The sequence below is a fragment of the Nerophis ophidion genome, linkage group LG05 (genome assembly GCF_033978795.1).
Source record: "Nerophis ophidion isolate RoL-2023_Sa linkage group LG05, RoL_Noph_v1.0, whole genome shotgun sequence".
Taxonomy (NCBI): Eukaryota; Metazoa; Chordata; class Actinopteri; order Syngnathiformes; family Syngnathidae; genus Nerophis; species Nerophis ophidion.
Genome location: NC_084615.1, coordinates 25,904,938 through 25,928,307, shown reverse-complemented (window position 1 = coordinate 25,928,307; position 23,370 = coordinate 25,904,938). Strand labels below are relative to the sequence as shown.

The 23,370-nt window shown below is 38.8% G+C and overlaps 1 protein-coding gene across 1 annotated transcript in view; it reads left to right on the top strand.

Moving 5' to 3' along the window:
- The window catches only part of rad51 (RAD51 recombinase), a 69,239-nt gene extending 55,315 nt beyond the window's left edge, over positions 1-13,924 (top strand). Inside the window, exons 8-10 of the mRNA XM_061900412.1 lie at positions 3,801-3,930; positions 4,065-4,186; positions 13,268-13,924. Coding sequence (XP_061756396.1) covers positions 3,801-3,930; positions 4,065-4,186; positions 13,268-13,391 — 376 coding nt within the window. The 3' untranslated portion in view covers positions 13,392-13,924. The remainder of the gene's footprint in view (positions 1-3,800; positions 3,931-4,064; positions 4,187-13,267) is intronic.
- Positions 13,925-23,370: the final 9,446 nt, after the last annotated feature.

The following is a 23,370-nucleotide window of genomic DNA, read 5'->3' as shown; positions in this document are numbered from 1 at the left end:
TACTATGAAGCCACGCTGTTGTAACACCTGGCTTGGCATTGTCTTGTTGAAATAAGCAGGGAAGTCCATGATAACGTTGCTTGGATGGCAACATATGTTGCTCCAAAACCTGTATGTATCTTTCAGCATTAATGGTGCCTTCACAGATGTGTAAGTTACCCATGCCTTGGGCACTAATGCACCCCCATACCATCACAGATGCTGGCTTTTCAACTTTGCGCCTATAACAATCCGGATGGTTCTTTTCCTCTTTGTTCAGGAGGACGGTTTCCAATAACAATTTGAAATGTGGACTCATCAGACCACAGAACACTTTTCTACATTGCATGACTCCATCTTAGATGATCTCGGGCCCAGAAAAGCCGGCGGCATTCCTTGGTGTTGTTGATAAATGGCTTTCGCTTTGCATAGTAGAGCTTTAAAGGCCTACTGAAACCCACTACTACCCACCACGCAGTCTGAAAGTTTATATATCAATGATGAAATATTAACATTGCAACACATGCCAATACGGCCTTTTTAGTTTACTAAATTGCAATTTTAAATTTCCTGGGAGTTTTATCTTGAAAACGTCGTGTAATGATGACGTGTACGCTTGACGTCACGGGCGCTGCGCACACACAGCTAAAAGTCGTCTGCTTTAACCGCATAATTACACAGTATTTTGGAGATCTGTGTTGCTGAATCCTTTGCAATTTGTTCAATTAATATTGGAGGAGTCAAAGTAGATAGATGAAGTAGCAAAGCTTTAGCCTTTAGCCACACAAACACAGTGATTCCTTGTATAAAATTCACGGAGGTGAAACTTTACTATGGATCACAGCGAACATGGATCCCAACCGAATGTCAACCAGCAGGTTTCGGTGAGAAAATTGTGTTAAAAAGTCGCTTCTTACCGGATATCAGCTGAGTTTGTGCCGTCGACTTCCATGAGACGCTGCGCGTCAACACACCCGTGGACGTAAACCTCTGACTATCTGGTACTGTTAAACTCACTAAAAAACTAGCAACACAATAGAAAGATAAGGGATTTCCCAGAATTATCCTAGTAGATGTGTCTAAAAACATCAGACTCCGTCCCAATGCAATAACGTTTTTTTTTGTTTTTTTTTCCTAGTCCGTCGCTATCAATATCCTCAAACACGAATCTTTCATCCTCGCTCAAATTAATGGGGAAATTGTTGTTTTCTCGGTCCGAATAGCTGTTTTTGTTGGAGGCTCCCATTAAAATCAATGTAAATATGTGAGGAGCCATCAACATGTGACGTTATCGTCTGCGACTTCCGGTAGATTCAGGGCTTTTCTCTTAGCACCGAAAGTTGCAAACTTTATCGTGGATGTTCTCTACTAAATCCTTTCAGCAAAAATATGGCAATATCGCAAATTGATCAAGTATGACACATAGAATGGACCTGCTATCCCCGTTGAAATAAGAAAATCTCATTTCAGTGGGCCTTTAAGTTGCACTTACAGATGTAGCGACCAACTGTATTTAGTGACAGTGGTTTTCTGAAGTGTTCCTGAGCCCATGTGGCGATGTCCTTTAGAGATTCATGTCGGTTTTTTATACAGTGCCGTCTGACGGATCGAAGGTCACGGTCATTCAATGTTGGTTTCCGGCCATGCCGCTTACGTGGAGTGATTTCTCCAGATTCTCTGAACCTTTTGATATTATGGACCGTAGATGTTGAAATCCCTAAATTTCCTGCAATTGCACTTTAAGAAACGTTCTTAAACTGTTTGACTGTTTGCTCGCGTAGTTGTGGGCAAAAGGATGTACCTCGCCCTATCCTTTCTTGTGAAAGACTGAGCATTTTTTGGGAAGCTGTTTTATACTCAATCATGGCACCCACCTGTTCCCAATTAGCCTGCACACCTGTGGGATGTTCCAAATAAGGTTTTGATGAGCATTCCTCAACTTTATCAGTTTTTATTGCCACCTTTCCCAAGTTCTTTGTCACGTGTTGCTGGCATCAAATTCTAAAGTTAATGATTATTTGCAAAAAAAAAATGTTTATCAGTTTGAACATCAAATATGTTGTCTTTGTAGCATATTCAACTGAATATGGGTTGAAAATGATTTGCAAATCATTGTATTCCGTTTATATTTACATCTTTATTCTCTAGCAGGTGACTTTTCAAAGTATGCTACATATTAGCAGTAATGCTACTTTTGGTTGCAACGCTTGTGCCCCACACTTGACAAATTAAAGTTGTCTATTCAACATATTCCCGCTTGAAGCCGAACCACCGCCAGACGATGGACTCCGTGTTTTTTTGGGGGGGGGGAATTAATTCTTCTTCATTCGCACCTTCTTTCTTTCGTATTGCCACCCGCAACCCTCCACTAGCATCACAGCTAACGTTACCACGCTGCTACCTCTCTGCTCCGTGAGGGCGTATACATATGTGACGTATGGCTCTACAGTATGTGACGTATGTAAGATTTGTGCGCTTGCTGTCTGTAAGAAGGAGACACAATAAGGAGTGGGAAGAGCCTGTAGTGTAATGCCCGCAGCTAAAAACAACTGCGTGAGAACATATACTCGAATATTACCATAGAGTAATTTTTTATATCGCTGATACAAACCCGCGATATATCGCGTATATCGATATATCGCCCAGCCCTACTCAACGCCCTGACTGCGCCTAGAAATTCTGTCCATAAAAGTTATGAGTAGAATCGGTGACAAAGGGCAGCCTTGGCGGAGTCCAACCCTTACTGGAAACGGGTCCGACTTACTGCCGGCAATGCAGACCAAGCTCAGACACTGATTATACAGGGAGCTGACCGCCACAATAAGACAGTCCATTCCCCCATGCTTTCTGAGCACTCCCCACAGGACTTCCCAGGGTACACAGTCGAATGCCTTCTCCATGTCCACAAAGACTGGTTGGGCAAACTCCCATGCACCCTCTGAGCTGGTATTTTTATTTTTTTATTTATTTGTATATTTATATTTTTATTGAGTTTATTTTGTCATATATTTCACTTTATGCCTCAAGTCCTTATATCTTGATCTTCTGTGGTTGCTTTAAAACAACATACATACATAAAATTAGATTAGATTTAAAGGGCCACCAACATGATAAATCAACTTTTTTTGCCTATTGATACTTGCTGTTCTGTATTTGGGATCCACATAAATCCCGGGGAAAAAAATCAAACTGAAGGTTTTGCAGAGATATTCATAAAGCAATATATACTTCCTGCATACTTCAGCTTAATGAGCCGTTTGGAATTTTCCCCATTAGTGACATTTTTCCCATTTGTGACGTCAGCGGATTATCCATATGTGGTAAGGTTTTACCCAGGGAGCTATGTGCGTGTCCGCCATTGTAGTCCGACACTGTAATCAATAATCTCCTTCTTTTTTTCTATCCTCTTTACGTGGCTCTCTTGTAAGTGCACACACATTTTCCGCTGTTGACATTTCTAATACAAGGTAGCGTATAGTTAGAACTTAATCTGTCAGTAGACATTCCATGGAAGTGCTCAAAACTACAACAAAAACAGCAGGGAGAATACACAGTAAAATGGAACCATCTAAATAAGAGTGGACATAAAATGGCACATCCTGAAGAGACAGTCAGTTTAACTATCTGTTCAACAGAATCTATACAATTTTTTTTACCAAAGAACCATTGTGACATGTTAGCCACAAAGAAGTGTTTTCAAATGTAGAAAAATGTCATGTAACACCCTTTAAATGAAATTATTTTTTTTCCACCGGCCTAATACATGGGTCCTAAGCCATCAGCATATTTATTCGGTCGGCCTTGTGTGTTTGTATTCACAGATATGCCTTGTTGATAGTCGATAGTGCGACAGCTCTGTACAGAACGGACTACTCTGGCCGAGGTGAGCTGTCAGCCAGACAGGGACATTTAGGACGTTTCCTTCGCATGTTGCTTAGGCTAGCGGATGAGGTATGTGGGTTCATGCTCATAGCATTTCTACAATTAAGAAATATTGGAAACGTGTTAAATCAGACAGCTACAGTAGATGCACATATACTGTATTGACTGACTACAGTATACTGTCAAAATATGTCCCACAACAGTTTGGCGTTGCAGTGGTCATAACCAACCAAGTGGTTGCCCAAGTAGATGGGGCAGCCATGTTCTCTGCGGATCCAAAGAAGCCAATCGGCGGCAACATTCTGGCTCATGCATCCACTACACGGTAAGAGTGTTTTCTAACAGTACACCAATAAACTAAGTAAGCGATATCTTTAAACATAATATGAACATCAATAGTACAGTAATCTCTCGCTTATTGAATTGGTTCTTGGTCTGACTGGAACATTTAATTACACTATGTAGGATCATTATTAAATTAATCAAATAATTTCATAGTGTGGGCATAAACAAAATACTTACTACCTTCTAAATAGATTTAACGTTAGAATAGAGCAAAGTGATACCTTAACTTGAAAGTGCCCCAACTTTAGAGTGTTTCAAGCTAAAAGCTGTCTCTTAACTTATTGTTTTACTTTATTGTTATAAAGTTACAGGCATCCCCGCCTTTAGTTGGCACAGCGAATCTAACTGTGAACGATCCGAGCATTAACTTATAGCTAATAATGAACATAAGTTTGTTTTTCCCAAGAATGGGAAGGAAGAAAGTGAATGTGATGGAAAGTGTTGAGAATAAGAAGTGGATGATATTCATTGAATTAAAGAAATAAATAATCAAAAAACATGACAGAGCAACAGCAGACTTAACCAGGCAGAACAAGTATAGGACTGTTAGTCCGTACCATACTGAAGCAGAATTACTCTAACACCAGCCAAGGATGTTAATCTAACATGGCAGATATTTATCCATTAAAAAATGGAGAAGCCACTGATAGTGAGTTTGACGAGAAAAAAATAGTTGTGGATACGGAACACGTCCACTCTCCAAGGTAAATGCTACATGCACATTATTATAGTAATACAACTTCTGTAGTTGCCAGTAGTATATTCTATTATATTGTTTTCATACAATGCAAATTTTAACTTTTTCTTTTTAAAAGGTGTTACATGTTAAAAGTGTGCTGTTTTGGAGGGGGGGACACACACATTAAATGTATTTTTAATTTATTTCAATAGTTGTCTTGAGATACAAGTGTTTTGAGTAAAGAGCTCTGTTACAGAACCAGTTACCGGTAAGTCCCCAAGTTGTATACAACAGAATCCAAATTTTTTTTATTGCCATGATTAACTCATAAATTAAATTAAATCCAACAGTGCAGTACAAATAAAATCGGTATGTAAAATTAATGACCGCAATATCAGCGCACAGCGACGTGTGGCACAAAGATCAAATGTAGCCAAGACAATAAAGCACTGTCGTAAGACTTGGTCAAGTGAACAGTGGAATGTTAGCGCTTTAAACAGTGGGGATGGAACATGTTACTGGACATAAAACATGTTCAAAATTTGTCAAATGTTCTTCAAAACAGACATTTCAGAAGTATGTTTATGTTTTGTATAATTATGAATGTTGTCTTCTTTTTAGCACAGAGTAGATCAGGGGTGGGTAAACTACGGCCCGCGGGCCACATCCGGCCCGCCAAAAAATAAAACCGAATTGAGTAAATCGTTTAATAATTAGGACCACATGAATTGTCCTGTAATACCAAGTAATTCCACAGAGTCGCGCAATAGGACTGCAGTATGATTGACTGATTGCTCAGCCCAGGTACACTGTTTTTCACTGCTCCTGCTCTGAAAAGCACTTTTGAGGCAAAGACCAGTTTGTACATAGAATGTACACACATTTCAGAGATTTTAAAACCAAAAACAAATGTCAAATGAGTCATTCACTCACAGGATTTATTTTTCATGTACATTTTTTTATTCAACGAAAAGGCTGTAAAATTCCATTCAGTTTTTTGAGGTGGGCTGTCATATTAATTTTATAACTTTTTATCAGTCATATTGTAAGTGTTTGTATTGTGTGTTTAGGTTTTACGCTTCTCTACTGCATTTGAGTATTTTCTTCTACTAATCTAGAACAACTTACACGTTTAAAGTGTTCCTTAAAAAAGAGAACCAGGCACACACACACACACACACACACACACACAGACACAGCAAAATGTGTGATATTTTTTACAGCCAAATATTGTGTCAAAAAACACACAGACAAACTCAGTGTCATGTTGAAAATCAGAAATAAAAGAATAAGACCAGGAAAAAATTTGACACATTCATCAGTCAGTCACTCCTCTGTTGCACGGAAATATCCTGCAGTTATCATGTCATATTTACAGGTGTGTGCGTGTGTGTGTGAGTGTACGCGTGCGCGCCCCATATATATTTTTGCGGACCAATGTGGCCCCTGAGTCAAAATAATTGCCCAGGTCTAAATCTGGCCTTGGATGCGCAGAAACCATGGGCATGTTTTGTTCTACAAAAACTTGATAGTCGCAGCAAATATAACCGCCGACAGTAGCTGCGTTGTTTATTGCGTGTCCTGTCAAGTTTTTCCTGCTGTGGTCCCATATTGCTCATGTCAAAGGCTCACCAATGTCACGTGGATCTGTGTTATTGCTGTAGAAGATGAACTGCATCAACAGTGTACGTCTGCACTTACTGTAATGCCACGGCATTAGCAGTGTTGTCCCATTGAGTCCTGCCACTTTGGTCGCACTCTTGTCTTTTATATGCTCATCTCATAGACTCATCAATGTGGAAATGTGTCATTGGTGAGGCAGGAATCAAAAATTAAGTGCATAAATAGTTATACTTTACTCTTCGCTTTGCATGAGCAAACAATGGCTTCATCGGCATGACACTGGACCCAGAAACAAAAGTCCCGTTTGGTGAATATCTTTTATCGAACGCCACAACATAATAGAAAAAAAGACAAGTACTGTACTGTAACGAATATTAGACATAAATTTGACTTAATTTAGGCCCCAAAATATTTTGAATATGCATTAATTATTATGTGATATTGTGAATCTGCAATCTTTTAAAGTATGATGTGGTGAGGGACAACTGCAAATCAGATATAACTAAATTGACAACAGCAGAGGTCAGAATGGATTACCAACTGAATTTGATTATTTTAGCCGCCTGTTAGGTCGAAATTTGCTTGATTATTTGCCATCATAATAACAAGATTCAAAGCAATAACACATTTTTTCATGTGTTTTTTTTTATCAGTCATACATGCCACACCACAGTTTAAAGAATTGTGCCTATAATTCACAATATTTATAAAAATTAAAAATAAAAACTCTTCTGTCATTTTTTTAAATGCATTAAAACTTGTAAATGTAAATAAGTCTGTTTACAATGGAGCTATTGGGAGCAATGATGTTATTGCGTTTAATGTAACTATAAAACCCAATAAATAACCATCCAAAAAGTGCCAATAATACTCCATTTACATTTCATGACCTGAATATTAACCAAGTATTAGTGATATTGTTTCATAAGCGCTAACGTTAAGGACCTACATTTAGCCGTGCATTGATCAGAGGACACTTCCCTATGCTACTTACTATATTGACAGCAACTGCTGAGCCTAGAAGCTCGTGAAGTTAATTCGAGATGAAAATTAATGCTTCTCACCTTGATAGTAGAAGAATGAGGACATATTAAGTGAGAAGTTGGTAAACGTACGACCGTGACGTTGGTGAGCTGAGGCGCGCTGCAAATGTTTTTTTAAAACCTGTCTCACCAAATGGTTATAACCTAATCATAGATTATGGCAGGCTATATGTAATATGGAAAATAGTAAATTCATCTTTTGCTGCAAAAAAAAGGTAATTGTGTTAATGCATTTTAATTTGAATTCCAATCTTAATTCTTTAATTCTTGCCTTCATTCCAAGAACAGCACTGCTCTGCTCTGCCCTGCCAGCCAGAAAGCAGGACCGACGACACAAGTTCTCTTAGGAAATTGCTCAAGAACTAATCATTTAAAAAAAAAATTAAATTAAATATAATTTGTTTTTCATATATACTGTATGTATTTATCCAAGACATCTATTAAAATACATTCAGGTTCAAGTCAAATTGTATAACAATTGTGTCACACAAACTATATGTAGTGGGCCAGTCTGGAAGAAAAATTTCAAGGCCACGTTTTTGTCCCAGATCCCTTGCTGGTTTTCTATCTTTTAATAAGACAACTGAAGAAATTACACTTATTTATAGCATAAATTAGAAGTGTAAAGCTTATAAATTAGTCAGTGTACAGCTTGTTCCCATACCCTAAATTAGTCAGATTTTTTGTAATAATTTATTGTCTTCTATTTTTATACATTTACAACTGGGAATGTATATTGTTAAGATTTTATCGATACAATGCCCTTATCAATATTCGTTATCAATATCTGTATTTATTAGTACTCTTATTGGTAATATGTGTAATTGGTGTAAATAAAGATGTGGAAAAAATATTTTTTATTAACGTTTTTGTTTAGCGCAAAAGACTGCACACCTCCACAACGTGAGGTAACATCTCACAGCAGGGAAGTCATTAATCAACACCTGCTTTTTAAGTGTTAAAGTTTGTCTATTTTTGCTAATGCGGTTGTTATCATCATCATCATCTTGTAAAGAGCACACCGATCCATCACTGTTTTTATTCATTACAATTACACTCAGCTGGAAATATAATTCATGCATTCATCTACGCCAGGGGTCACGCCCGCGGGCAACAGGTAGCCCGTAAGGACCAGATGAGTCGCCCCCTGGCCTGTTCTAAAAATAACTCAAATAGCAGCACTAACCAGTGAGCTGCCTCTATTTTTTAAATTGTATTTACTTACTAGCAAACTAGTCTCTCGTTGCTCTACATTTTTAAATCTAAGAGAGACAAAACTCAAATAGAATTTGAAAATCCAAGAAAATATTTAAAAAAACTTGGTCTTCACTTGTTTAAATAAATTAATTTATTGTTTTACTTTGCTTCTCATAACTTGCAGAAAGACAATTTTAGAAAAAAAATACAACCTTAAAAATGATTTTAGGATTTTTAAACACAAATACATTTTTACCTTTTAAATTCCTTCCTCTTCTTTCCTGACAATTTAAAATTTAAAGGCCACCGGGCTACACCAAACTTTTGGTGCCTTGTTGATACAGAAAAGTACAGTGGTGTATGCGCAGCAGCTATGAAGGTTGCAAGCCTATTTAGTTCAACTTATCTTTGTGAATCAGCCTTTTCTGACATGAACTTCATCAAGAACAAACACAGAACACGCCTCAATGATGCACATCTGCAAGACTCATTCAGAGGTGCAGTGTCAAGTTACACACCAGAGTACAACACACTAGTTAACAGCATACAATGCCAGGCTTCCCACTAACTGACAAAGAAACAGATAACGGATTTGGTGTCCAGTTCAAAGTGTAACATCCATTTCCCTCTGGGGTCGCGGGGGGCGCTGGTGCCTATCTCAGCTACAATCATGCGGAAGGCAGTGTACACCCTGGACAAGTCTCCACCGCGTCGCAGGGCCAACACAGATAGACAGACAACATTCACACTCACATTCACACGCTAGGGCCAATTTAGTTTTGCCAATCAACCTATCCCCAGGTGCATGTCTTTGGAAGTGGGATGAATAAACATGATTTATTTAAAAATTTGAGAGTTGACTTTTGTATTTTACATGAGTTATTATTTGTACAAACATAGTGCAACGTAATTCATGATTTGTTAAATAAAATGTTAGTGGCTAGCTAGTTAAAATGGGATATTGTGATTTCACAAGACTGTCTTAGAAGTGATCATTTGAAAATGTTTAATTTGAAAAATGTGCACTTAGAGAAAATATAAAAATCAAGTGTTGCATATTGATATTTATCTGTTTCTATATATATTTATTGTGAGAAATCATAAATATCACTAATTATTAATAATAACATAGAGTTAAAGGTAAATTGAGCAAATTGGCGATTTCTGGCAATTTATTTAAGTGTTAATCAAACTGGTAGTCCTTTGCATTTTGAAACCAAGTAGCTCTTGGTTTCAAAAAGGTTGGTGACCCCTGATCTACACAGACATTTAAAATGATACATCATATATCATAAATCATTACAATCAATGTGCATGTTATGTGGGTGTGCATTTTCTAACAATAAAAATAGTTTTTGTGTTTATGTTACACACAGGAGTGTTTGAGTGACGGACCAGAGGTTGACCGCTACCGACCTACGTCTGTGTCTGTTTTGTTTGAAGGATAAAAGTAAAAAGACTCAATGATGAAGTGTAATGCTCAATCTTCCAGTTATAGTCAAGAGACAGAACTAACTGAAACACAATTAAGCATGGGGTCTATTATTGCAACGTCTCAAACAAGCCGCAATGGAGTGACGTCAAACGGCAACCACGGACCTGTCAGCGGATTTTATCTCGCATCAAAGCAACTTTTTGGATTGTTGTATTACTTCAATTTTTCACTCAATTGAGTGGTTTATTTGGAGTTTGTGGATTAATGGATTGCTATGACGGTTGATGAAACACAGTAGCGGCGGTTGTGAGTTAATAGGTGTTCAATTAGAACTGTATAACTCTTTTTAGCGTGACTTTAAGGGTGAATTGTGGTGTTACAATCCTTTTTGTGGTGTTGCTTCCTATTTGTAATTATTATAAGCACATTTTTAATCTGTATGCAGCGGCATGTCATAACAAAAATAAATAAAATACAGATAGCCATACCATTAGTCCAGAATCTTCATGGTCCTTGAAGGACCAACCCAATTACAAACCAAAGTCAGAATACAAAAATGCATTCTCACTCCTGTCAAAAAATGGAACCACCAGGCTTAGAGGACGTTCGTTCATGTGTTTAAATTTGTAGAAAAAAAGTAAATAAGACATAACACAAAACTACAGTCATTTCAAATGGTAACTTTTTGGCTTTAAGAAACACTGAAAGAAATTAAGAAAATAAATGGCAGTTCTCCTTAACAGTTTAATTTTTTGAAATTTATGGAATTACTCAATTTTGAGGGAAAACATTATAGAATCACCAAGTTAACTTTCATTTCCAAAGTTAGCACCTGCATCAGACTCAATGTGTTCATTAGTCTGCCGTTAAAAAGGAGTGTTCACACCTTGGAGAGCTGTTTCACCAGGTAAATTAACATGAATCATGGCTCCGACACGAGAGATGTCAATTGAAACAGGATTATTAAAATTCTTCAGGAAGTTAAATCATCACCAAATGTTGCAAAATATGTTCATTGTTCCCAGTCAGCTGTGTCTAAATCCAGGCTAAGAACAAACAACATGGCACTGATGCAAAAGGCAAGCATACTGATAGACCAAGCAAAACATCAAAGTTTAAAAACATCAAAGTTAAAGAGATATATCTTGAAAATAGAAAATGCACAGCAAAAGAAATTAAGAACAGATAGGCGGAAACTGGAGTCACCGTTGGTGACCGGCTGTAAAAAAAACAAAAAAAAAAACAAGTAAATGTGATTTACATACAGAAAAGCTAATCGAAAGCCATCGTTGACACGTAAAGGTTACAAAGGGCTAAGGAAAAGCAATAATTGGAATGGGTGACTGAATGAAAGTCATATTCAGTAATGAATTGCGAATCTGCGTTGGGCAAGGTGATGATGCGGCATGATTTTGTGTGGTGCTGTTGCAATGACATTTTTAAAGACGACTGTGAAGGCATTGATGATATAGGGATTCATGTCCAGTATGGCACTGGGAGATGGCTTTTATTACATCTTCAGTAAATGCACACATTGAAATTTTGGACACTTTTCTTATTCCATCAATTGAAATTATGTTTGGGGATAATATCAGTTTTTAGAGATGAAAATGCATCTTGCCATGGAGCATAAACTATGAAAATCTGCCTTGAAGAAAGATACATAAGGTCAGTCAGTGTCATGGCCTGCAAAAACGTGTGATGGATCACAAATTGAAGAAAATGGTCCTCCGGCTTCCTCCCACCTCCAAAGACATGCACCTGGGGATAGGTTGATTGGCAACGCTAAAATGGCCCGTGTGTGTGAATGTGAGTGTGAATGTTGTCTATCTGTGTTGGCCCTGTGATGAGGTGGCGACTTGTCCAGGGTTTACCCCGCCTACCACCCGAATGCAGTTGAGGTAGGCTCCAGCACCCTTCGCGACCTGGAAAGGGACAAGCGGTAGAAAATGGATGGGTCCATGACAAAGCTGATCTGACAACAGCAGTAAGGGAAAGTTGTAGCAAGATTGATGAGTACTCAGAACAATTTACTTGATGAGCCCTGATTTACTGTAATGCAAACGAGTGAATTGTTTTTAATTGCTTGTTTACTTGTCAATGATGCAGTCTAAATTTTTGTATATGAGCGAATTAGTCCTACATCATTAAATAAAGTATGAAAAACTGTTAAGATGTTTTGAATTAATAAGATCTAGCCAGGTATACTTAATGTGATCTACTGCTATTTATTATTGCTGTCTTCTGACTAACAAATCAAATCTGTATAATGTTTTTACTCTGTAGTAATTCCTTTGTGTATACAAAAAAGTGTTAGTGGTCAAAAAATACAGCTGTTAATCACCACCTCTCCACCGGGTCCTTCTAAAGTCTTTGATGCGCTTGTGTCATCCATCCTTACATTTTCTACAGCTTATCCCGTTTGGGGTCGCAGGGCATACTGGAGCCTATGTAAACTACATTCGGGCTTTAGGCAGGATACACCCTGGACAAGTCGCTGCCTCATCACAGGGCCTACACAGAGACAGACAACACACTCACACTCACATTCACACGCTAGGGTCAATTTAGTGTTGTCAATCAACCTATCTCCAGGTGCATGTCTTTAGAGGTCATGTCACATTTAATTGTCTTCTCTGAGAACATTTTGACATGTTTTAAACAGGAATGTTTTTTTTATGTACTTTTTCAAAATATTGCCTTATTTATTCATCTTAAATGTTTTCCTTGTTGACATAAACAAAACAAAGTCAAGCACAGTCCGATTAAGGTGTTTCCAAAGGCTGGCGTGTCACTTTTATCACAGCGGCAAAAATGGTAATCAGCCAAAAAAATGACTTGAATTTGAATATGTTCTTTCATTCAATCCTAAGTGCAATCGTGGGACTAAGCACAAAAGACTGCTGAGTTATTTTGAAATAAGGAATACACTCAATATACCGAATGTGTAACACCATCCATCTTTGTCATCAATAAGCAGTATTTTAGAAATGGTTTAAGATTTGTGTTTCACTTGGTCTGTAAATTGGTCTTATTGGTAATAACTCAAAGGAGCCATTCCGATTAAATATGTATTCCTTGCAGGCTGTATCTTCGAAAAGGTAGGGGAGAAACAAGGATCTGCAAAATCTACGACTCACCTTGTTTACCAGAAGCAGAAGCCATGTTTGCCATTAATGCCGATGGAGTGGGAGATGCTAAAGACTGAGGAAAACCGTCTTAGCACCCTCGCACCAAAATCAATGACTGCTGTGACCTGTACAGTACTACAAAACTGTTACTTGTGAAAGTTCAGTTCAGATTGAGTAACAATGAAGGTTCAGGTAAGACAAGGCAATGAACACAAGAGACATTTACTGATTCACTTCTTAATATATATATTTTTGATCAGTCTCAGTTTTTCATTTTAAAGAAGTATCTGCTTTCTAGTAAAATGTTTATTTTTGTAAAAGAGCAAATTGTCAAAACAGGTGAAATTAAAGTTGCAGTATATGAAAAGAAAAATTTAATTTAAGTGTATGTGTTGAAATTTTTTTTGTTTTTTTGAGGGGGCATATGTATAGTTTCATTAACAACTACTATACGTTAATGGTGCTACCAGCCATGTTGTGTATTAATGTTACTATCTTTCGTGCTAGTTTAACAGGTAATCTTGCTTCACTGTATGTAAAAACAAACTATTATAGCATCAAGCTAATAAAAGACCAGTGCAGACAAAAGATTAAATGATTTTAAAGTGTGTTTCACTTGTGTTGCATCGTTATGTGGTTTTTTTTTGCCTGCTGCACAATCTAAAAATACAATCAAACAAAAAACCTGGAAAACTTTGAAAAAGTGAAACAGCGCAATGTAATGACCAGATTTATGAAATTAAAAGTTAAGACTAATAGCTGGGTGTGAAACACTACACTATAGTCAGGATTTGCTACATACAATGATGGGTACAGTAAAGGGTCAGAATGGAAAACAAAACGTGTTACCGTTTGTGTAACATATAATATAAGCATAATGGAAGTTCATAATTAAAATAATGTATATGAATAGTACATAACATTTATATTTATAGTAAAGGCCAAAAGTTTGGACACAAACTTTCCTCATTCAATGTGTGGTCTTTATTTTCATGACTATTTCCATTGTAGATTGCCACTGAAGGCATCAAAACTATGAATAAAACATGTGGAGTTATGTAACTTAACATAAATGTGAAATAACTAAAAAAATGTTTTATATTCTAGTTTCTTCAAAATAGACACCCGTTGCTCTGATTACTGCTTTGCACACTCTATATGAGCTTCAAGCACACCTGTGAAGTGAAAACCATTTGAAGCTGGAAAATGTGGACTGTGAAAACTTTTGAACAATAAGTTAAAATAGGGCCTAAGAAAACAGAGAATTCCTGGAATGTTTTTGATGTAGTGTTGGAAAACGGTAGTTTCATTGTCCAGGATGAGTGGACGGTGTGGAAAGGTTAAAATCAGGTGAGAAATATGGGAATTTCCAAATAAATTCTACATTTCTGTTTGTTTGTTTTTTGTTTTGTTTTTTTTGTCCTGTCCAGCTTCTCAGGCAAATCATATAGTTGATGTAGATGCCCATATCGGCTGTTCAGATTTACTTTACAAAAGAGAAGTGTAGGATACTTCTCTTGTTGCCTTATTTGAATTTGACTTTATTAAATGTATTTATATTATCATTTGGTGCAGCCGGGCCGGAGCAGGAGGGGATAGAAAGAGAAAAAAAGGAAGACAGAGGGGGAAATTGTGGGGATTAGACAGAGAGACAAAAACAACAGCAAACACAATAACAACAAAAACAACCACATACGATATGTACAAATATGATCGTAAAAGTGATAGCAAAGAAACAGTTAGTAAAATAAATAATATAGAAATGACAATGAGCATTTTTACACTAAAACTGGAGCAATACAAATACCAATAGAAAAAGCGCTATTGATTATGAACAATACCAATAGTTTACCTCTATTATCAACAATACAGTTGATCAAATGCAACAATACGTATACAAAATAACTAGAAAGATTAAAAAAAAAAGGAATACGAAAAGGTGGAGGGGAAGAGAAAGAGGCAAACTATATTAATCTTGTAGATTGTTATAGTAACAATAGGCTAAGCTTTGTCAGTATGCCATGTGTTACCCAGTTTACCCTAGGGCAGGGGTCGGGAACCTTTTTGGCTGAAAGAGCCATGAAAGCCAAATATTTTAAAATGTATTTCCGTGAGAGCCGTATAATATTTTTAACACTGAATACAACTGTCAGGTTCAAGCACTGATGACATCTATTGAACAGACAAGAAGCAAGGAATTAAACAGAGACTGGATTCAATTTAGCTCAATGAGGAGAAACGCGTAGAACTGTACCCTTGTACAGTGTCGTCCCAGGCTCTGACAAGAGAATTCAATGCCTCCTCTTTTATTTGGACTTTCCCTGATTACAACAACTAAATGCGTGCATCTTTTATTCTTTTTAATAACATTGTTATTCTGAAGGTAACCAACAATAAATAAAATACTTTTGACCATTAGTGCGACTTCTTGAACAGGTGCGATAGAAATGGGTGGATGGATTAATATGCATGAGAATGTTTTATATTTTGAACGTTATTTTTAACACTGTGGAATTCCATCCATCCATTTTCTACCACATATTCCCTTTGGGGTTGCGGGGGGCGCTGGTGCCTATCTCAGCTACGATTGGGCGGAGGGCGGGGTACACCCTGGACAAGTCCCCACCTCATCGCAGGGCCAACACAGATAGACAGATAACATTCACACTCACATTCACACACTAGGGCCTATTTAGTGTTGCCAATCAATCCATTCCCAGGTGCATGTCTTTGGAAGTGGGAGGTAGCCGGAGTACCCGGAGGGAACCCACGCATTCACGGGGAGGACATGCAAACTCCACACAGAAAGGTCCGGAGCGCGGGATCGAACTCAGGACCTTCGTATTGTGAGGCAGACGCACTAACACCCTTCTTCCACCGTGAAGCCCCACTTTGGAATTATTAACTACTTATCGTGTTAAGCAACGTCAGCTAAGATTTATCTGAGAGTCAGATGCGGTCATCAAAAGAGCCACATCTGGCTCGAGAGCCATAGGTTCCCTACCCCTGCCCTAGGGCAACAAAGTTGATATATGTTTGATGAAACGTGATTATGTGCATGAGTGTATGTATGTATATGTACTTGTATATGAACAGAATGTGTATATGAATGTTTGCACAGTAAATGTATATGTACAGTATATGTATGTTTGTACGTGTACGTTTCTAGCGTGAATGTGCGTGGAGATGGACAGACTTGGAGTATGTAGGTATGTACTGTATTTGTGTATGTATGTGGGAGTGTAGGTGCTTATGTATGTACGTTTGTATGTATGAATAACGGTGTGTGTGTGTTTGTATGTACAATATATTTGACTCCCAGTGTGTGTGGGAGCCAGAGTATGGCCCCAGCCGCCCAGAGAGTCCAACCCAAACAGCAGGTGTGGCGCCCGGGGAACCAGGGACCACCGGCCCCACACAGCCAGGCCGCCCAGCGACGGGAACCCCAGAGCCCGGCCCACCGCGCCACCTGGAAGAGCCAGCAGCAGGCTGCAGACAGACACGCCCGGCAGAGGACAGGGCACGAGAAAAGCAGCAGATGGCCAGACCCCAAGCCAGCGAGAGACAACCCCCCACTCGGGTGAACCCAGAGACTCCCCGCAGCCGGACGGGAAGACCGCCCCCACCCCCACTCCCGGAGAGCACGGTGCGGTCCACACCATTTCTGTTTTTTATATCAAGATTGGATGCTGAGTGTACAATAATGAAATAAATAAAATGTTTTTAAAATTTTAGCAAATGAACAATTTAAAGGGGTCTGAATATTTTCCTTACCCACTATTTGTACGTATATATATTTATATATATATATATACACTGTATACCGTATTTTCGGAGTATAAGTCGCACCTGCCGAAAATGCATAAGAAAGAAGGAAAAAAACATATATAAGTCACATTTTTGGGGTAAATTTATTTGATAAAACCCAACACCAAGAATAGACGTTTGAAAGGCAATTTAAAATAAATAAAGAATTGTGAAAAACAGGCTGAATAAGTGTACGTTAAATGACGCATAAATAACCAACTGAGAAGGTGCCTGGTATGTTAACGTAACATATTATGGTAATAGTCATTCAAATAACTATAACATATAGAACATGCTATACGTTTACCAAACTGTCACCACTAATCGCTAAATCCGATGAAATTTTATACGTCTAGTCTCTTACGTGAATGAGCTAAATAATATTAGATATTTTACGGTAATGTGTTAATAATTTCACACATAAGTCGCTCCTGAGTATAAGTCGCACCCCGGGCCAAACTATGAAAAAAACTGTGACTTATAGTTCGAAAAATACAGTGTATATATATATATATGTGTGTGTATATATACTATATATATATATGTGTGTGTGTACACTGTATATGTATGTAGTATGTGTGTATATGTAGTATGTGGGTATATGTATTTACAGTATAGTAGCAGCGGGGGCCGTCTACGGAGCAGACGCCAGCGGTGTGATTGGAAACGCGGATGCCGAGCGGGGCTAAAAACAAAGCAGAAGGCTAATCCCCACAGAACACCACTTCCCTCCATCCTGAAGCCGGATTAAATGGAAGATGCGAGACTACTGGTCTGGGTAAGGAGTCAGTTAAATTAGAACAAGTTTTTTCTGCTTTGAGTGTTTCAGAGTTGGACATGTGTTTTACTGAGGTGGCTAACTATGATGCGTGCAGTTTATCAAAGCAACAAACAAACAATCGGAAAATCCCCGTTACTGAGGTGGCTAACCATGATGCGTGCAGTTTATCAAAGCAACAATCAAACAATCGGAAAATTCCCGTCGTATCAATTCCGAGATATGGTCGTAATTATACTAAATGCACTGGGCATAATAAACACAACATTATTAATATTGCTACTACTGATAATTTGATCAAAAATTCCCTAAAACAGCCCACTACCTATAAAATTGTTTTTTTAAACATAAGATCATTGTCTCCCAAAACGTTGTTAGTTAATGATATTATCAGAGACAACAATCTTAACGTCATCGGTCTCAGCGAAACCTGGCTTAAACCAAACGACTTTTTTGCGCTAAATGAGGCATGTCCTCCTAACTTTACACATGCGCATATTGCCCGTCCGCTTAAAAGGGGTGGGGGGGTCGCACTAATATACAACGAAAACTTTAACCTTAGTCCTAACATAAATAATAAATATAAATCGTTTGAGGTGCTTACTATGAGGTCTGTCACACCGCTGCCTCTACACCTGGCTGTTATCTACCGCCCCCCAGGGCCCTATTCGGACTTTATCAATGAATTCTCAGAGTTCGTTGCTGATCTAGTGACACACGCCGATAATATAATCATAATGGGGGACTTTAATATCCATATGAATACCCCATCGGACCCACCGTGCGTAGCGCTCCAGACTATAATTGATAGCTGTGGTCTCACACAAATAATAAATGAACCCACGCATCACAACGGTAATACGATAGACTTAGTGCTTGTCAGGGGTATCACTGTTTCCAAAGTTACGATACTCCCGTACACTAAAGTATTGTCCGATCATTACCTTATAAAATTCGAGGTTCAGACGCATGTTCGTCAAACTAATAATAATAATAACTGCTATAGCAGCCGCAACATTAATACGGCCACAACGACCACTCTTGCTGACCTACTGCCCTCGGTAATGGCACCATTCCCAAAATATGTGGGCTCTATTGATAACCTCACTAACAACTTTAACGACGCCCTGCGCGAAACCATTGATAACATAGCACCGCTAAAGTTAAAAAAGGCTCCAAAAAAGCGCACCCCGTGGTTTACAGAAGAAACTAGAGCTCAGAAATTATTATGTAGAAAGCTGGAACGCAAATGGCGCACGACTAAACTTGAGGTGCACCATCAAGCATGGAGTGATAGTTTAATAACTTATAAACGCATGCTTACCTTAGCTAAAGCTAAATATTACTCAAATCTCATCCACCGTAATAAAAACGATCCTAAATTTTTGTTTAGTACGGTAGCATCGCTAACCCAACAAGGGACCCCTTCCAGTAGCTCCACCCACTCAGCTGATGACTTTATGCAATTCTTTAGTAAGAAAATTTAAGTCATTAGAAAGGAGATTAAAGACAATGCGTCCCAGCTACAACGGGGTTCTATTAACACTGATACGATGGTATGTACGGCGGATACTGCCCTCCAAAATAGTTTCTCTCGTTTTGAGGAAATAACATTAGAGGAATTGTTACAACGTGTAAATGGAATAAAACAAACAACATGTTTACTTGACCCTCTTCCTGGGAAACTGATCAAGGAGCTCTTTGTATTATTAGGTCCATCAGTGCTAAATATTATAAACTTATCACTTTCCTCGGGCACTGTTCCCCTAGCATTCAAAAAAGCGGTTATTCATCCTCTTCTTAAAAGACCTAACCTCGATCCTGACCTCATGGTAAACTACCGACCGGTGTCTCACCTTCCCTTTATTTCAAAAATCCTCGAAAAAATTGTTGCGGAGCAGTTAAATGAACTCTTAGCGTCTAACAATCTATGTGAAACCTTTCAATCCGGTTTCAGGGCAAATCACTCCACGGAGACAGTCCTCGCAAAAATGACTAATGATCTATTGCTAACGATGGATTCTGATGCGTCATCTATGTTGCTGCTCCTCGATCTTAGCGCTGCTTTCGATACTGTCGATCATAATATTTTATTAGAACGTATCAAAACACGAATTGGTATGTCAGACTTAGCCCTGTCTTGGTTTAACTCTTATCTTATTGATAGGATGCAGTGCGTCTCCCATAACAATGTGACCTAGGACTACGTTAAGCTAACGTGTGGAGTTCCCCAGGGTTCGGTCCTTGGCCCTGCACTCTTCAGCATCTACATGCTGCCGCTAGGTGACATCATACGCAAATACGGTGTTAGCTTTCACTGTTATGCTGATGACACCCAACTCTACATGCTCCTAAAGCTGACCAACACGCCGGATTGTAGTCAGCTGGAGGCGTGTCTTAATGAAATTAAACAATGGATGTCCGCTAACTTTTTGCAACTCAACGCCAAAAAAACGGAAATGCTGATTATCGGTCCTGCTAGACACCGAACTCTATTTAATAATACAACTCTAACATTCGACAACCAAACAATTAAACAAGGCGACACGGTAAAGAATCTGGGTATTATCTTCGACCCAACTCTCTCCTTTGAGGCACACATTAAAAGCGTTACTAAAACGGCCTTCTTTCATCTCCGTAATATCGCTAAAATTCGCTCCATTCTGTCCACTAAAGACGCTGAGATCATTATCCATGCGTTTGTTACGTCTCGCCTCGACTACTGTAACGTATTATTTTCGGGTCTCCCCATGTCTAGCATTAAAAGATTACAGTTGGTACAAAATGCGGCTGCTAGACTTTTGACAAGAACAAGAAAGTTTGATCACATTACGCCTGTACTGGCTCACCTGCACTGGCTTCCTGTGCACTTAAGATGTGACTTTAAGGTTTTACTACTTACGTATAAAATACTACACGGTCTAGCTCCATCTTATCTTGCCGATTGTATTGTACCATATGTCCCGGCAAGAAATCTGCGTTCAAAGGACTCTGGCTTATTAGTGATTCCCAAAGCCCAAAAAAAGTCTGCGGGCTATAGAGCGTTTTCCGTTCGGGCTCCAGTACTCTGGAATGCCCTCCCGGTAACAGTTTGAGATGCCACCTCAGTAGAAGCATTTAAGTGTCACCTTAAAACTCATTTGTATATTCTAGCCTTTAAATAGACTCCCTTTTTAGACCAGTATATCTGCAGTTTCTTTTCTTTTTCTTCTATGTCCCACTCTCCCTTGTGGAGGGGTTCCGGTCCGATCTGGTGGCCGTGTACTGCTTGCCTGTGTATCGGCTGGGGACATCTCTGCGCTGCTGATCCGCCTCCGCTTGGGATGTTTTCCTGCTGGCTCCGCTGTGAACGGGACTCTCGCTGCTGTGTTGGATCCGCTTTGGACTGGACTTTCGCGACTGTGTTGGATCCATTATGGATTGAACTTTCACAGTATCATGTTAGACCCGCTCGACATCCATTGCTTTCCTCCTCTCCAAGGTTCTCATAGTCATCATTGTCACCGACGTCCCACTGGGTGTGAGTTTTCCTTGCCCTTATGTGGGCCTACCGAGGATGTCGTAGTGGTTTGTGCAGCCCTTTGAGACACTAGTGATTTAGGGCTATATAAGTAAACATTGATTGATTGATTGATTGATATATATTGGTTAGCAGCGTCCATATTAGCAATATTCCAAAATTTTGCTGTTCTTAATCCGCAATAAAAGTCTATTCTAGCATTTTAATAGCACAAATGTTCCTTCCTGTCCTCACTTTGTTATACATTTGACATCAGTACAACAGATCTCGTAATAAATATTAAAGTCAGTTATGATTCTCGTATGGGATGATTGTTTAACTTTCAATAAAGTTAAGATGTTTATCAAAATTCTTCTCCTTGTACTTTGTAAACACGTTTTGTTTGAGCAGCCTCTTAAAAATAGATCATTATAGTACATTGTTTGACTTATTTGCTTAATCCATTCCATAATTTAACACTAAAGTATCTCTATCGTTGAGATGAATTGTATGAATTTGAGTAGCAGGTTGTAATTTGCTTTGTGCATAATTTTCTATAGCTGTGTACAGTGCGTTTGGAAAGTATTCACAACGCTTACATATATACGCATTTTTTTTAATTCATTTTTGTCTCAGAAGCTAATAAAAAAATTTAAAATAGAAATGAACGAATGAAAATAGTGGTTTGATTAAAAAAATAGACTATCTTTGGACTTTATCAAAACTAAAACAATGTTGGTTAATAGTGGAAAAGGTATAGAATTACCTCAACCCTGCTTCTTTCCAATTGTGCAAGTGTCAACATGATGTAACTTTGTTACGCTAGTTCAAAATAAACTAAACTCTTAACATTAGATTTTCATCCATTATAACAACTTACTGTATGTAATGGATTGGTATGTTTAAAATTATGTATTTATTGATTTTAATACTTTAAGATTTACTCTGTTGTTTTATCAAATTAAATGAATGTTACGGTCACGACTAACTCCATAAAAACTAAGGCCTCTGATTTGCTAAATTGGTTTTACTGTGGGTGGTGATAGCCACGACTGTTTTGCACTCATTTGGGCCCTAAGAAAAAGTCAGTGCTTTTACTATCTTTGTAAAGGCAGACATTATGAAAAATCTCTTTAGTTAAATTTCATGTACAGAAATAATTAATTGGGTAAATAATCAGTGTGTAGCCATGTGTGATGGGACACGAGTAGGGGATTTTGTTTATTTTTTATGTCTCATTGCCATGCATGTCCTAGAGTGTTTTTATTGCTGTGGTGGATTTTGCGTGTATTTTAAGACATTTCCCCCTTTTTAAGCTTGTTGCCCCTAACAACTCAGTACAAGTCACTTTGCCCAATCAAACGGCACCTGAAATCAGACGCACCTGTGGAGCATTAGAACTGCACAGATAAAAGGAGACAGGATCGACAGTCTTTGGGAAGGAAGACAGAGTGAACGCATGCGCAGGCTGGGAAGGAATCCCCAGGACGACCCCGCAGGCTACCGGAGCGAACCCCTAGAAGCCCATAACACGCAGGGGCAGAGGAAACTCTGCCTGCAAAGTAAGTGTTGTGCATTGTGGATCTGTGGGGGTGTTCAACTGCCTTGGGCTGTGGGCTTGAGGCTCGCACACTGTGCTCTGGCTGTGAGGTTCTGTGAGCAGGAGCGATCGGGACCAAGAGACCTGCGGTGACCCCCGAGAGCGAGCAAGAGTCGGAAAGAGACGGGACGAGTACGGCCATGTAGGTCCCGCGAGTGGCCGGAGACTGGCTAGGAGGGTGGGCGTACCCAATACTGCTACGCGGAACTACAGCAGAGGCAAGGGGAACCCTACCTTGCGTGTAACTGTGACGTCAGCCCGGAGAGCGCCTCTGATTTTATCCCCGTGGCCTGCCTCCGTTTTAATTCTGTGTGCAGGACGCTGTGGAAGTGGGCGGAGCCAAGACACTGACCGACTACGCCTGTCGCGGCT